General features: G+C 45.7%; 1 protein-coding gene across 1 annotated transcript in view; it reads left to right on the forward strand.

Moving 5' to 3' along the window:
* Nucleotides 1-4,663, forward strand: part of LOC119346669 (putative ataxin-3 homolog) — an 8,412-nt gene extending 3,749 nt beyond the window's left edge. The window contains exon 3 of the mRNA XM_037615909.1: nt 3,801-4,663. Coding sequence (XP_037471806.1) covers nt 3,801-3,956 — 156 coding nt within the window. The 3' untranslated portion in view covers nt 3,957-4,663. The remainder of the gene's footprint in view (nt 1-3,800) is intronic.
* The last annotated feature ends 12,297 nt before the right edge of the window (nt 4,664-16,960 follow it).

Raw genomic sequence — 16,960 nt, forward strand, 5'->3', positions numbered from 1 at the left:
ATTAATAATCGAGCTCTCCGGGAAGTATCTCGCTTTGACGACTCTTGCACACAGCGATGAGGGGACCTGCAGTATACGCCAAGCTTGCTTAGCCAGCAACACTTGGTTAAAAGCCCCCATGTCCAGAAAACCTAGCCCCCCCTCTTGCTTGCGAGCACACATTTTGTCCCATGCAATCCAGTGCACCCTCTTTTCATCATTGGCTTCACCCCATCAGAAGTTCGAAGAGATCGAAGACAGGTTCCAGCACATTTTCTTTGTGAGGTAAAAGCAACTCATGGTATACATCGGTATTGATTGCGAGACAGATTTAACAAGTACCTCTTTCGCAGCCTTTGAGAAACCCTGACATTTCCATCCAACAACTTTCCCACTGGAACACTGTCGAACATGTTTGAAGGTTCCGTCCTTTGATCTCCCCACCACTGTGGGAAGGCCAAGATATCGCTCACTGAGTGCTTCTGACTCGATACCTAGAACACCTTTGAGAGCATCTTTGTCCTCTTCCATGCAGCCTTTTCCAAAGAAAATAGATAGATTTTTGCAAATTAACTTTCTGACCCAACGCCACCTCATGGTCCTGTAGAATAGTTCGCAAAGCCTGCAAATTACCCTGGGATGCCTGAAAGAAAGCCACACTAGCGTCAGCAAATAAAAGGTGGGTTACCGTGGGGCCAGTGCTCCCAAAGGAAACCCCCTTAATGTCATTTCTACTCTGAGCATGCTTCAGTAACGCAGAAAAACCTTCAACACAGAACAAAAAAAGGTATGGTCAGCCCCCTAGAAGGTATGAAACTGTGTGAAAGACCCCCATTAAGATTTACCGAAAACCTGGCTGAAGTGACGCAACACATAATCATCTGAATCCAGCCCTCTGTGAAGCCAAAGCGTGGCATCATTTGCTCAAGAAAATTCCATTCAACTCAGTCGTACACTTTCATCATATCCAGCTTAACTGCACAAAGCGGCTTCTTCCTCTTCCGCGTCCTGATTGCATGAACGCATTCACAGGCTACAAGGACATTATCAGTAATGAGCCTTCCAGGGACAAAAGCACTCTGCTCTTCAGAGATCATAATCGGAAGTAGCACTTTCAGCTTGTTCGCCAAAACTTTCACCGCTATTTTGTATAGTACATTACACAGGCTGATAGGACGAAGATGAGATAGTAGCTCCGGAGAGTTAACTTTTGGGATCATGACAATAACAGTATCATTAAAAGAATCTGGTGCCGCCGCCCCTGCTAAAAACTCCCGGATTGCTTTGCATACATCATCCCTGACCAACACCCAGTGGCGTTGGTAAAACATCGCTGGCAGTCCATCCATACCCGGCGCTTTTGTTGGCCCCATCTGAAACAATGCCTCCTCGATTTCCTTGTCTGTCACGACTGCTGTCAGCCATGAGTTCATCTCTTACCGTCAATATGCTGCAGCAACTTCTCTGTCTCCTCCGACCCCTCTGGCGAGAACAAACTCTTATAAAAATCTGCCAGCACTCGCATCTCATCATCAGTAGTGCAACGAGAGCCATCCTCCTTTATTAGCGCTTTAACTGTGTTCTTCCTTTTCCTGTGCGAGGCTCTGTTCTGAAAATATTTTGTATTTTGATCACCCCATTGTAGCCAACCTATTCTGGACCGTTGCTTGTAGTATATCTCCTCACGCTCAAACAGGTCATGGAGCGGCCCCTCGATGTCCTTAATCTCCTGCATGTAACCTGTGTTAAGGGCTCGTTCCTTGGCGTCACGTAGCTGGCCTTTCAGTTTCCCGATTTACCTTTTTATTGAGCCAAAAACGTCCCTACTCCATCTCTGCATATCCCTGGTAACTGCGTCCAGCTTTGTGCACACCGCTTGTAGCCCACTCTGTCCATGGTCGGCTGCATACCATGCATCCATGACCATGCCATCATACAATTCATGCCTAGTCCAGGCTTCCTCAAAGCGAAACCCCATGTGCATCCTACTGCTACCTGTGACCGGTGTCACAAGGGCACGGATAACGAAGGCAACACGGTCAGATTCCTCTGTAAGAATGTGATCAACAATAGTCTCCGGGAACATCTGAATAAAATCATCATTGCATGTTGCACGGTCCAGCCTAACTTGTATGTTCTCGTCAGCATCTCTTTTACTGTCCCAAGTGAATGGGTATCCCGAGAAACTGAGGTCCGCAAGGCCACAATCGGCCAAGCATCCATCTGCGTAACTTCTCGGATTCCCACCTTTTTGTTCTGCTTGGAATAACACCTCGTTAAAGTCCCCTGCACACAGCCATCGTAGATTATCTTGGGCTCTAAGAAATCACAACGCGTCCCAAGTTTTCATCCTCTGCTCAGTACATGGTTCCCCATAGATTCCAGTAAATCTATAGGTTTTGTCATCAACAATAATAGTCGCATCTAAGTAGTACTGGCACCATGCCCTGTCACCTGCACACTGTCTCTCCACAACAAAGCTAGTCCCCCACTCCTTCCAACACAACTCACTGCAACACCATGTCTGAAACCCAAGCTCCACTTCAACTTTTCCAGTTCTCGAACTTTCTTTTTTGTTTCACTTAAGAATACCACCGCTGGGTTGTAGGACTGTATCAGGTCTGTAGTGTGTAGGCACATTTTGTAAGATGGCTTTTCTAATTTTCCCGCGAAATAACATTATATAGCTTGTGTATGAAAAGGAAAAAACTGTAAAACAATATTTTCCTTTTGGGGCTCGAACAATAAGCTTGCATGCACTTATATCTAGCTAGAAAACTATTAATTGTTTTCTGAACAGAAGCTTATAAGATGGCTTTTCTAAACAGAAGTATTTAACTATTATTGTGTACACTACGAATGGCGGCGGTGTTCTTTTTTTAGTTATGCGATTGATGCACTCATGTGTTGGTTTATTTTGTCCGAATTTTGATATTAGATTTTATTTTCTTTCCTAGAAGTAATTGTTAATCAATTAAAAAAAGGAAGTAATTGTTAATGGGGTTCTGCATAAATGCTTGTGAGAACAAATAAAATGGACCATCATGAAGTAGTTCTCTTTATGTATTTTCGCCCATCTCAATTTATGAGGGCAGTGGGCGCAAATTTGTAATGGTTCATTATTGGTGTTTACTAATATGCACTTAGCACACAGGTACACACATGATGATTGATAAGTGATATTCTATTTACAGAAGCGAAGTTCACAAAAAAGTTACTACTTTGGATCATATATGTTATAACAGCTTTGGGTTATTTGAAATTTGTTTCATACTTTAGTTTTCGCTTTTGACCTTAGGAAGGACTTCCACTACAAATTTGGTCAAGTCACCGATTACTATAAGCTGAAGGTGGTATGGGGGGTTTCGTTAATAAAAGGTGGTACGGTCAAATTTTGGGACTTTGTAAAACCTGTTAGTGCTATTGTGGAAGTTATTACTAAAGGAACTTCACAACAATAGGTATTATCAAACTTCATCGTAATTTTGTGATTTTATGAGACGTTTTGGAAATTTTGGATAGATTTGCATCATCAATACAGGCCATAAAACTTTGGAATTTTAAGTTTTGCACTATTTCTTTCATTCAAATTTAAGTTGGCTCAAAACCAGTATGTCCAAGAAAGGTGTGCCATGGTATGTAGATGCAATAAAGAAGAAGAGTCGCATATAAATCTTTGAATAAATAGACTATTTTAGTTTAGAAAGTACATAGTTATTTCATGATTCATGTTCGGATGTTTGCTAGCTCTGCTCATTTCCTGGAATAACTACTCCACATTATTTCATGATTCATGAACCTATATTTCTTTTCATTGATAGGTTTTGAAGAGGGCACTAGAGGTATGGGACCTCCAATTTATCTCCATGTATTCCCAAGCTGCAGCGGGATCCCAATCCAAGCCTGAACTGGAAACTGCCTTCATCTGCCACTTCCAGAATCACTGGTTCTGCATTAGGAACGTGGATGGGGAGTAGTACAACTTCGATAGTCTGTACCCGGCCCCTGAGTACCTCTCTCAGTTTTTCCTCTCAGATTACCTTGACAACATGAGGGGTCCTGGCTCAAACATCTATGTGGTAAGGGGCACTTTTCCCAGGGACTGCCCTTCTGATAACAACGATTTTGGCCGGTGGCTGCGTCCTGAGGAAGCCAGGACCATTACACATTCACGCTTCAAGGCGCAGAAGAAACAGGGGAGCAACACTGCAATAGTGATTGCCTCGAGGAGGTATCTCACAGTGGGGGTAGCTGCTGGCTTGAGGGGCCATGAAGTTCCAGGCACCAAGACTGAAGTACCTCGTCAGCAACCTTACGAACAACAGGGCATGACTATGATGCAAGAGGAGAGTGATGACGAGCTGAAGGCGGCAATAGCTATTAGCTTGATGCCGTTTGAAGCTCCAGCGACCAGTTCTCAACCAGGCCAAGAAGAGAGAGATTTGATCAGCAAGGACGCCACCATGGAGGAACCTGGCTCCAGCAACTCTGAAGGGCTGATGAAAGAAGATTAGGATGCCATCTTCATCCACATAGGAGCATTCTGAAATGCGAAAAAATAGTTTCGATTGGCTGGAGCGGTTATTGTGAACTTGTGATATGTTGTAATGATCTGGAATGCTGGCTTGAACCTATGTGACGATGATATTTACATACAAGTGTTGAACTTCAGTTAAAATGTGGCCTTGCATCTCTTATCTGTGAATTTGCTGGAATTCATTCTGAAATGCAGCTAGCGTAAGGTTTGGCTTGCGTGGATAACGGTGGATGGGCTGCTCTGTGTAGAGCGTAGTCCAAACCATTCTTATATCTGCTGAAGGTTCATAGGTGGACTGGCATGTAGTAATAAGTTTGTGAGGACTCCTTGGGAATGGATCTTGGCTTAGCTTTGACAGATCCTGCATATTCATTCGCCTTTCGCTTTTGGAGTCAAAGTGATGTGGATTTGAGGGCAGTGTATGCTTGCTTTTGCTTTGATCTTGCTTTTGATTTCACCTTTAGCCATTAAGCTGTTCGATGTAGGGCATAAATAAACATTGCTTATATTTCAACTGTTTACATAACATATGTTTGAAGTGATAGTTGTTGCTGGGCAACATGATTGGAATGTAATTCTGCATAAGCTAATGTTTCTTTCTGCTTTTTTTTAGATCAACCAATCATGTTTCCTTTTGCTGGATCGCTGCTTCAGAGAATTCCCTCTCTTTTCTTTAGCGGTATTTCCTCTCAGGCGAGTTGACAGTTCGTTACACCATCTTGTGAGCCCACAAGCGACCAAACCACAGCCCAAACATACAGGGCCTTCAAAGAGGAATCCGGAGCTTGTGTGTTCGTGACACCAGTTTTGCAGTTGCAACTGAACTCTGAATTCAGTTATTATTATTTTTGGTCGTGGAGTGCACGCTCGCCTCAATGGTTGTGGACTGATAAGAAAACCCGCCTGATCTGAAGGTGGCGTTTCATCCATGCAATCCACATGATGCGGCATGGAGGAAACAGGGACGCACAACTGCACCCACAAGACTTCAGACTTCAGAGTTCAGACATTAGTGTGCAGCCCGGAGGGAACCTGCTACCCACTCGCATTTAAACTTGCTCCCGGTTCAGCAATTGCTCGCAGGTCTAGCAGCCATGTGAACGTTGCCGGTTGGTGCGAGGTTAGAGGCGAGCACGGATACGCGTCTCGTCAATCAATCCCGATTTCCAACGGCACAGGTCGATCGGGCATTCATTCAAAGTGCTACCGTCCTAAACGAGGTGTCACAGGTATAGTGGATTGAATGGATGGATGGGTTGGACTTGGATGGGTCATCCTGAAATAGTGAAATCAGTTTCGATCAGTTCATTCCTCCTACTACTAGCAATCATGGGCGTGGATTAAAAGATTGGAGGCCGAGGTACACAAGTCCTAACCACACACTAGGAGCTGAAGTGACGCATAGGAGTAGTATGTACGAGTAGTGCACATGTGACATGTTCCAATGTGCCCGAGAAAAGGCTAGCCAACAACAAACAAGTCCGAGCACTCGGCGATGCGTTTCTCCGGTGGCAATTATAAGCCGAGGTTTGTGCACTCGAAAGTGCTCTGCACACGATTGACTGCTGGACGATGTGTGCCCGACGGGAGCAGGAGCCACACAGATTAAAAACCCCAGCTAATCCTACGGTCTACCTGACTTGTCGTCTGTGGGTCGTGCGTCCATCCGTCGTGTGTATAGCAGTGCTCTTGTGCACTACACCGATCAGGCGTTCACCAAGTTGACTGTCATCAATCCTTATAATTAAAGCTCACTGATTTATAATTAAAAAAATACCTCACTGATTTCACGCGTGAGAGTAGGCTGATCTAGGGGTGACGTGAGTGCATGTCAACACCTGGCCATGGCCCTCGTCCTTCGTTTGTTTACTCGCGCACCAAGATAAATAAGTAGAAGACGAAGACGAATGAGCAAATCCTTCTTCGTGGCACTGATTGGATTGGACTTTTTTTTTTGAACCGGGCGTACCCCTTTCCATTTGCATTAAACGGAAATATAACAGTTTCAGGAACCAACAGAGGAGGGAAAGGAATAGCAAGTTCAAAGCACTGACAGAAAACCCACCAAGCCCGCCCGCCATCGTGACGAGCACTGTGGGGCGAAAACCTGACAGCACCAAACATATTACAAATCCAGGACCACCAACTAAACACGAGACCAAAAGGGGCTCAGAAAGTTAAAAACAGACAGCATGCAAGCCGAGAAGAAGAACATCCAAGCTCATCACCAAGCTCCATCCTCATCCTTCACACTCCTGGCCTTCTCACACATCACCATCAGCCTGGTTGTGCTCGAGCGGATCATCTCCGCGCCTTGGCGTAGGTCCTCCGCGTCTCCCTGCTTCTGAAGCCCTGCTCAATACAAAAGAAAAGAACAAGCCGAAAACACAATCTCAAACGAAGATTTAATCAACTTCTTCTCAAAGGTAGCTCTATTGCGAGCCAGCCAAATGGCCCATGTCACAGCCGCCAGGCCCACAGTGAAGAACTTGGCTCCATTTGGCAAATACATATTACACCACACATAATATTGCCAAACATTATTAGGACATGTGTCAGTCCCCAGGACCACACCAATAGATCTCCAGGCCACTTGAGCCACATGACAGGAGAAAAACAAATGCGAGCTCGTTTCCAGCTGGCCACAGAAGGAACACACAGGGTTTCCTGGCCAGTTTTTCCTTTTCATCACCGATCTGGTGAGAACTGCATCTTGTGCCAATTGCCATAGGAAGACGTGGATCTTAAGAGGAAGTTTGGATTCCCAGATCCATCTATGGTTGCAACCACTAATCGGCTGCTCCAGCCATTTATACATAGATTTGGTAGTATATTTGGCATTTTTATTGAGCCCCCAATAGACCGAGTCTCTATCAGCAGAGAGGTTTAAACCCACAACTAGCGCACGCATTTTATCCCATTGATCTCTCAGATTAGGGTCAAGACGGTGTCTAAAGAAAGAAGAGGGTACAGTACCACCAAAGTTTTCCACTGTGCAATCTTGGTCAGTGCAAATTGCAAACAACTGTGGGAAGGATAATTCGAGTGGTGGGAGACCATTCAGGGAATCTTTCCACACCCTGGCCAGATTACCAGCCCCCAAAGCAATTCGCCTCCCCACCATGTATAGGTCTTTAACCTTCAGGAGGGCTTTCCAGCAAGGCGAATTAGAATATCTCGAGGACACTGTGGCCACAGACTTGTTATACAAATATCTCGCTTTAACCAGATCTTGCCACACCCCTTTCTAGGTTTCGAGTTTCCACCACCACTTCACCATAAGACTGATATTCTGTTTCCTGAGATCTTTGACCCCCAGGCCCCCTTTCTCTTTCGACCTACATACCCTTTTCCATTTTACCAGGTAGTAACGATTCTTCTTATTGCAGCCTTGCCAAAAGAACTTTCTTCGGTGCTTATCTAGTTTTTCTACAAAAGTCTTGCTCATGAGCCACATCGACATGTGGTACAGAGACAGCTGCGACAACACCGAAGTAAGCAGAGTGAGCCTGCCCCCAATGGAGGCAGCATTCCCAATCCAAGACCCAAAAATTTTCAAATAATTATCCACAATAAATTCCCACACCGAGTCTTTCAAAGAGGAAAAACTTACTGGCATACCCAGGTATTTGATTGGGAAATGCCCAATCTCACAGTTGAATAGCAATCTCAGCATCTCCCCCAATAGTCAGGACCTCACTTTTCTGAAAATTTACTTTTAACCCTGACATCAATTCAAATATGTATAACAGGATCTTAAGATTCATTGTCTTCTCCATGTCATGCTCCAGGCAAATTATTGTGTCGTCTGCATACTGCAGAACAGCCACCCCATTTGGGATGAGATCAGCAGCTAAACCAGTTAGCAGGCCATTTTGTTGAGCTTTGTTGATCATTTTATTAAGGCAATCTGCAACCATATTGAACAAGAAGGGGGAATGCGGATCCCCCTGGCGCACCCCCTTCGCACTCTGAAAATACGGCCCTACAGAATTATTCAGCTTAATGCTAACTGTACCGTTGTACAGGATCTGTCTCACCCACCCACACCAAGTTTCATCGAAGCCTCTCAATTTATGACATTCCAAAAGAAACTCCCAGTTGACTTTATCGTAAGCCTTCTCAAAGTCTAATTTTAGCACCACCCCAGTTCTTTTCTTAACATGGGTGTACTTTAGTATCTCATGAAGAGACATGACACCATCCATAATATTCCTACCCTTCACAAAAGCATTCTGTGAAAGGCTAATCAACTTATCAGCATACTTTTCAACTCTCCTGTCCATAGTCTTAGTAATCAGTTTATACGGGCACCTAAGGAGGCAGATTGGTCGGAACTGTTGAATGCGCTCGGTGCCCGATACTTTTGGAAGGAGAGTGATTACTCCGTAGTTGAGACGCTGCACATCAAGCGTCCCATCATGGAATTGCCCGAAAATCCTCATAATGTCATCTTTGACAATATCCCAACAGTGTTGGTAGAACTCTGCCGGTATATTGTCCGGGCCAGGAGCTCTATTGGTATCCATTGCAAACAGAGCCTCCTTCACCTCCTCCACAGAAAACTCCCTAGTCAGCTCTTCATTGTCTTCTCTCGTAAGCTTTTCCGAATCATCCCATGCACCAGGGTCCATGTGGAAAATGTTACCAGGTGCTGGACCGAACAAATCCTTATAAAACTCCGTGGCATGTGAGATTAGGTTATCAGTGCCCTCAATCTCCACATCTCCACATTTCAAAGTGTGAATAGTGTTTTTCCTTTTACGCCCATTGGCTATCTTGTGAAAGTAATCAGTGTTAAGGTCCCCTTTGAGCAGCCAGCGCTCATGGGACTGTTGGAGCCAGAAAATTTCCTCATTCACTAGAATTTCATGTAGCTCAAAGTTAATGTCAACTTTTCTATTATACATCTCAGGCAGCAAAGGACCTTCTTCTTCCAGCTCCTCCAGAACAGCTAGTTCCAGCCTAAGCTCTTCCTTTCTCTTCTTATCATGACCATATTTGTGGGATCCCCACCCTTTAAAGAAGGATTTAAATCTTTTGAGCTTGATATTGAGAACATGTATAGGGTCTTTTGCTTTAACAGCTTTGGACCATATTTTCTCAACTAAGGGCAAGAAATTTTCATCCTTGAGCCAGGCCAGGTCGAACCTGAACTCTCTAGGCTTAGGGGCTTCTCTACCCGAGTCACCCGAGGAAAGGAGTAAGGGATTATGATCGGAAAGCTCATGAACAAGTTTCCTAACTGTCACGAGAGGAAATAGGTCCTCCCAGTCACTAGACATCAGAATCCTGTCTAGCTTTTCTAAAGTGGGATGAGATTGGTTATTGGTCTAGGTGTACTTGCCACCACTGCAAAAAAATTCTCTCAGCCCAAAAGCATTAATAACAGAGTTGAACATATCCATGGACCTATGATTATGGGCCTTCTTATTCTTTTCTCCCCCATTTCTCAGAATATTGAAATCACCTCCCACAATGTATGGCTTGTTCATAGAGGAGCAGAAATGAGCGAGTTCAGACAGGAACTCCTCCCTTTTATCTTCATGAGCTGGCCCATACACCACCAACATACTCCAAATTTTTTTCTTATTAATATCCTTCACGTCAAGATGGATCATATACCTACCAGTATTGTTATGAACAATATCTAGAATACCTTTTCTGGCCCCAGCCAAAATTCCACCAGATTTGCCATTTGAGGGGATCCAGACCCACTCAAATATATTAAAAGGGTCAATCTTCCTCAAGCATTTAGAGGAGATGTTTTTCTTCATGGTCTCCTGTAAACCTAAGAAGTCGAGTGTATGGTCACTAATTAGATCAGAGAGGCAGGTGGCCATACCTTTCTTGCCCACCCCTCTGCAGTTCCAAATGAGACCTCTCATTTGGAACGGTTCTTTTGTTTCTTGGCCCCGGTAACCCTGCCAGGGGCCGGGGCAGAGTTACCACTCCCCTATCATCAGTCATCATGTTCTTTTGACTTCTAGTCACAGGCCTAGAAATCTTAACCGATGATCTATGAGCTTTCTTTTTACTACCATGCCTGGAAGAAACAAACTCATCACCAAAATATTCATCTTGCTCCAGCCAAGTTAAGCTAAGAGGGGCTTTTTTTCCTAGACCATTTATCACAGATATGTTATTATCGACATCATTGTCTTTGTTCATGATATTCTGTTTGTTCATAAGATTTTCTCTAGCCTCCTCAAGCTTGTGCAAAATATCAACGCAGGCAAAGTCATTATCAGGAATGCAAATTTCCATTTTATTAGCTCTACATATCAACTCAGCATCCCCTAAAGCAGCAAAAGAATTATTTCTGGGATTTGAAGTATTACCTTCTAGGATTTTCTTCTTCACAGCCATAGCCTTTGCCATCATATCTGCCTGCCCCCCCTGAGCACAGCGAAGACTGAACCTCAAGTTAGCTTCAGGAACCAAAGGGGGAGTTGGGACAATCTCATCTTCGCAGTCAGGTGATGGTAAATGTACCAGATAGTCATCAGAAATCTTCATATTAGGATCAGTCTCCCCCACCACTTCATGCACCTGCGAGACACCAGTCACTATTTCTGCATACGAAGAAGTCTTCACAGTAGACGGTGTGTCATTCACCTGTATTTCATGCACCCTAGTCATGCACTCCGGCACGGGTTCCTGAGCCTCGCAGTTCTGCTTGTTTGTAGATGTCAGATCATAAGACACCAAGGCAGAATGCTCATTTGCCAACTTCTCAATGAACAGGGTCTTATCATCGTCACTCTCAGACGAATCAGACGAGTCGTTTCCTTCTGTGTTGACCTTCTCTAATTCAAGCTTTTCCTCAGAGGGAATCAGGCGACAAGCCTTGCCCCCCTATAGGAGGATTTACCACGCTCAACAAGAGCCTGGGCTCCTTTGGAGGATTCAACCCCCCCTCCCTCTTGTCTTTTTCTCTTAGGGGTAGTAATGTTGTTATTATCCTGGTTCCTAACAGCCACATTATCATCCTCGACAGGAGGATTTCTGACCACAACCTCTTCCACTTCATACAGAAATCTATAGAAGCGTCCCCCATACACCCCTCAGTAGAGGCAGGGAGTTCATCCACACTGCGGCATCCAATTTTAACCCGGACAGATGAAGGTCTTTTCAGAGTTGACATATCAATGTCCAAGGTCACACCGACAAGCCCGCCCACAAATGCCACATTCTTCTCACATCTCTTGTTTAAGGGATCTTGCTGATTCTAACCCAGGCAATTTCCATCAGACTTTCACAATCCATGTCATCAGACCATGGAGTGATGCGAACCACAGTCTTGTGTTTCTTCAGGGTGATATATTCAACAAAAAGCGCACGCTCAACCTCCCTAACGTTAGGAAACCTCATGACATACTTGTTAGGGGCCAAGAGATGAGCAGAGCATCTCTAGCCCTGACCAATGTACACCCCCATGTCATCCTGCAGATCTTGCTTGGAAATATTACCCTCTACAATAGTAATCAGAACATTTGTATTCTCTCTCTGGGGCTGCCTCTCAATGCTATAATCAGGAAAATAGCAAAAACCCTGCCCCTTAGACTGAAAACCACACATAGCAGGAATACACTCCCACGGAACCAAATCAGTATAGATGATTGACAGGTGACCCTTTCTCTTGCAGCGCTCACACAGAGCATGTGGGCATCTAGCAGTGTAGTGACTCACAAGGTTGCAGATCTGACATGCATCAGGCATGGGGTTAGGATTACCAGCGTTGACGGGAGGATCACGCCTCGCATTGGGGGCAGGAGACTTCCCACGAGGAGGGCGCGAGGCTTTGTCCCCATCCTCGCCGTCGTTGGCCGTCGCCCAGCGGTCAGGTCGAGGCAGTCCAGATCCACCCGAAGCCGCCGCGGCTTCCCACTTTTTGAACCCCGTGTCGCCGGAGCCCGACGCCTTGGTGGTCGAGGACTGCCCCGCATCATCCTTGCGCTTCCACACGCTGCTGTCTCGCCCACGGCCGCCGCCGCGGTCGAAATGCCCTGCCCCACGGCCCTGCCTGCCCGCTCCAAAACCATCTCCCCTCATCTCTCCGCCTCCGTTTCGCCTCGTAATCTTAGGATTTTTTGGTGGTATGTTTGGAGGAGGCGTAGATGCGACAACCTGAGCAAAGGATCTATTGTCGCCGCGGATCTTCCCCTCCCACCACGAGAAGGAAGGAGGAACCTAGCTTTCCCTCTCTGCGGCGCCTCCCAGAGGTGAAGCAAGCACTCATCTAGATCTGAGAAAATGGGGTGCGGACGGGACGGTGGGGCTTTTGTACCTGAGGCGGGTGCCGAAACCCTAGATCGGGGCGAATCCGGGTGGTCGATGGCCGCATCGCCCACGTGTCACGGATCGACGCCATGGCGGCCCGGGCCGCGGCCGAGCACCCCAGGGCCCGCATCCGGTCTGGGTGGAGGTCTTGGCGGGCCACGCACGGCCACGTCCACCTTGTTCCCGTGCGCCGCAGCACCGCTCCCCTGATCGACACGACTCTCCGCGCCGCCCCCGTTCGCCGGCGCCCCTCCGCGAGACGACCCAATCACCGGCAGGCGATCGTTGATCTTGGCGAAGTGGCACGGGAAGGACACGACCCCTCCAACATCGATCCGTTCCCCCTCGTGAACGTACCGCGCATCGACCGTGCAACCGCGGCAGTCGAGGAGAACGAGTCGCTATATGTCGCTACGGAGGAAGATCTCGCCGTCGCGGAACGTGGCGGTGCGGTGTACGAGATCGGCCGCGTACGCCACCCGCCATCGTATGTCGCACGCCATCCCGACCGCCTCAGGATTTAATCAAATCTGGGCAAACTCGCCGTTGACGGTAAACAAATCCACAAGAGAGCCGTGTTACAAAGTTCCGGAGCACGCGAACTGGACACGTACGTACTATTACGGAGTACTAGCCACCTGGATTTACGATTTCGTGACGTGTAATGCCAGCGTTGAACGCCTCCCCACGTGCAGGCATTTTTAAACCGAACCAATCGACACCACATGCGTACGTACGTGCGCCGACGCGGCAAGCAAGATGGACAGGACAGCAAACAAGTTACATGACCTCAGCTGATCGATCGGTTTGCTGCTACTGTAATTCTGGAAAAGGTGCAAGCTGATCATAACCCACAGAAAGTGATAACATGGAGGAAGGGCAGCATGGAGGGAGCGCAAAGAAAGGCAGGCATGGTGCATGTTATGCTTAGGCTGGGATAAGCTTGTTTACGAGGCCAGCCGCCCATCATCTGGCGGTGGTGCATCGCACACTAGCTGTATGTACGCGACTGAGTGGGCCTTTTCGGCTGTGGCGTGCAGTGTGTATGGACTTACGGAGAGGGGCGGCCGTGGATGATTAGAGCCGCATCATGTCATGTGCTCTGCTTTTGTCCGGCGCACGCGAGCGAGCCCGCGTCCAGCCTGAGATCGACCTGTGGCCCGACAGAGAGCGACCCACACATACTTGACCCAGAGCCAAACGCACCTCCATCTGGTCTATTTCAACGTTACCGCTCCCTCCGTCACCTATTACACGTTCTAGATACATCCATTTCTACGACAAATAAGTTTGAAGGAAGCACTTGTCTACATGGTCAGAGTTCCCACATGCCTGTATTTTATACACACGTACGAGTTTAGCTTAAACCTTGGTCACACCTTTTTTGATGGCCGGAATCAGTCTATGGTGGCTTTCAAGCCCCCGCTTGATGCCCGGGGTACAAGCCGCCGTAGCTTCGATGAGACCCGCTTTCGGCGCAATCACACGCGGTCGCGCTGATTAATCCGGACGGGACGATCAAGCAGTTGCTGCCTTGCTGGTTTATCTCGCTCCGCGCAGCCAACCAAAACACCGCACATATGCGCATTCTTCAGTTTTTTTTTTATTTCACAAAGAGGCGAATAATGATTTCGACGTTTTTTCTCTCTTTACAGCTGGCATCCTCACTTGGTATAAGAGATCGATCAAGAGCCATCGATGTTTTTCTCGAAGACAGTCGTCTATGTATGATTATTATTTTCGTGTCCGTGCGGTCGACGGAGCAGGACAAGGACGTGCATGCCGATGAGAATGGAGGAGAGAAGAAAGCCTACCTAAATGTCCACGTCTTGTGCTGTTGTGCAAGCTCCCTGGCGTACATGCTTCGCTGCGGCCGGATACTGCCAGGTAGGAATATATGTCAGCGTAGGTACTGGAGAAGGTACGAGAAGCGAGAAAGCTCTTCACAGTTTTCGGCGGCGATTTGTATCTCTGCAAGTCAGCAGCCACTATCCATTTCCAGGAAATTTCTTTTGTGAAAGCATTTCCAGGATTTCTTTTAACACGATGACACGGCCTAATTTCATGTTACCAATCCCTTTCAGAATTCTTAGCGTATAACATTGTTTATGTGACCTTTTGTCCTATTTAAAGTTATTTAAACAAAATTTCACTCTTGGTTTATCACTTTTCTTTGATAAAAAGAATATACTAGTGTAAAAAGGATGTCAATTACACATGGCATCTGCACCAAAAGGATCTCAAGAGCTACTCAAGAGAGTTGCAGCAAACAACAACAACATCCATCAATTATTTTTCACGATGACGCATAATTAATAATGCTCCGACAACGATGCCCCCAAGAGGGTAATGACACACAATACATAAGCTGGACCTATTTTGTTGAGATGGTCTGCCAGTTGACTTAGCAGACAACTTGGATGGGTATTCATTGAGGCCGTACCAACTTATGCAAAATATCCTTCAATTCCATTATCTGGCAAATTATATGAAAGCATGTCAAGTTCTCGAACAACGCAGCTGATTCATTGCTCTGCTCTTTTTTTTTTTCAGGGCAAACTTCCAATCTATCAAGTTAGTACAAATAACACCAGAACTAAAAAATACATCTAGGTCTATAGACGGCCTAGCGTTGATTACAAGCATGGAGCGAACCAAAGGCGCGCCGCCATTATCGCCCCTCCCTCATTGGAGCTGGACAAACCTTGTTGTAGTAGAGAATCGGGAAGTCGTCGTGCTAAGACCCCATAGGACTAGCGCACCAGGACAACAGTCGCCACTGATGAAGAGATGCGTAGATCAGAAGGATCCAACCTGTAGACACATGAGCACAGACGAACGAAGATTGGATCCATGTGGATACATCAAAGATAAACCGATCCACGTAGATCCATCAAAGACAAACTCCGACCAAATCCCGCAAGATCTGCCGGAGACAAACGTCCACACGTTCTCTGACGATGCTAAAAACACCACCGTAACGGGGGCTAGAAGAGAAGGACCTTATTCCATCTTCGGAGAGTTGCCGCCACGTCGCCTCTTTAAGCAGGGCACAAACCCTAACAAAAATCAAAAAACCATCTAAAAATGGAGCCCTCCCGCAGGCAAGGGCCGGAATCCACCGCGCTTCCATGGCCCTAAGACCATAGAAGACGAGATAGACCGGCACCGGCACCGATGCAAGGCACGAGAAACACTAGCGCTTAGGGTGCTCTCATGTACAAGAGCGAACAGGTAAGCAGATATCTACATTAACATCTCATTGCTCTACTCATTGACCATTTATAGACTGCTAATGTGTATATAGATCTGAGTTGCTCGGCCAATTAACAAATTTTGGCTTGTCAATTCTTTTATGAAGTAAAAGCCTAATGCAAAATAAAATAGAGAGGTCCTAGAAATTCTCACAGAAGTCAAAACATCCGGTCATGATTAATTGAATGCTCTTTTGTAATTAGTGGATCATGTAGTTGTTAGATCTTCATAATTGCATATGAAAGTATCATATTTTTTTGGATATTCACAACCATACCTAAACATAGTATAAATCATTAAATATGTAACTTTATGTAAACATATCATAAATCATTAAATCTATATTTATTTTATCTAAACATATCACAACTACTAGATCATTAAAACTATATTAAATATGTCACAACTATCTCTTCATAACCATAACTAAATAGACTATGGCATTTAGGTCTTTGTATAGTTGTATCTAAACATATTAGAGTCATTGGATCGCTATAATAACTATATATAAACAAATCACAAATCTTAGACCAAACATGCTTTCAGCTACTAACAACTGAGCGTCTAGCTCTATAGATCTAAACTTTTATGCTGCGGAACGATCTAACATCATGAACTAATGACCCATCAAGATTCTAGGTCCAATATTTAATTCTATATATGCAATGATCCAAGACTATATATAAATACACAATTGTTTTTTTCTTGAGATCCGATAAGGGAGTTGTTTTTGCATTGGTAAAAGAATAGTGCAAAGTGCATGAAAAAACCCAAGGATCAACCTAGCAAAGCACACTCTAAGTTGCCGCGAGAAATGAAAACAAAAATAGAAATAGAGAAGGCTATCGGCCACCGCTCAGTGGCCTACTCTCACATCTTGAGATGCTAAGTACTGGCAACAACTAA

This window comes from Triticum dicoccoides, chromosome 1B (genome assembly GCF_002162155.2).
Source record: "Triticum dicoccoides isolate Atlit2015 ecotype Zavitan chromosome 1B, WEW_v2.0, whole genome shotgun sequence".
NCBI lineage: Eukaryota > Viridiplantae > Streptophyta > Magnoliopsida > Poales > Poaceae > Triticum > Triticum dicoccoides.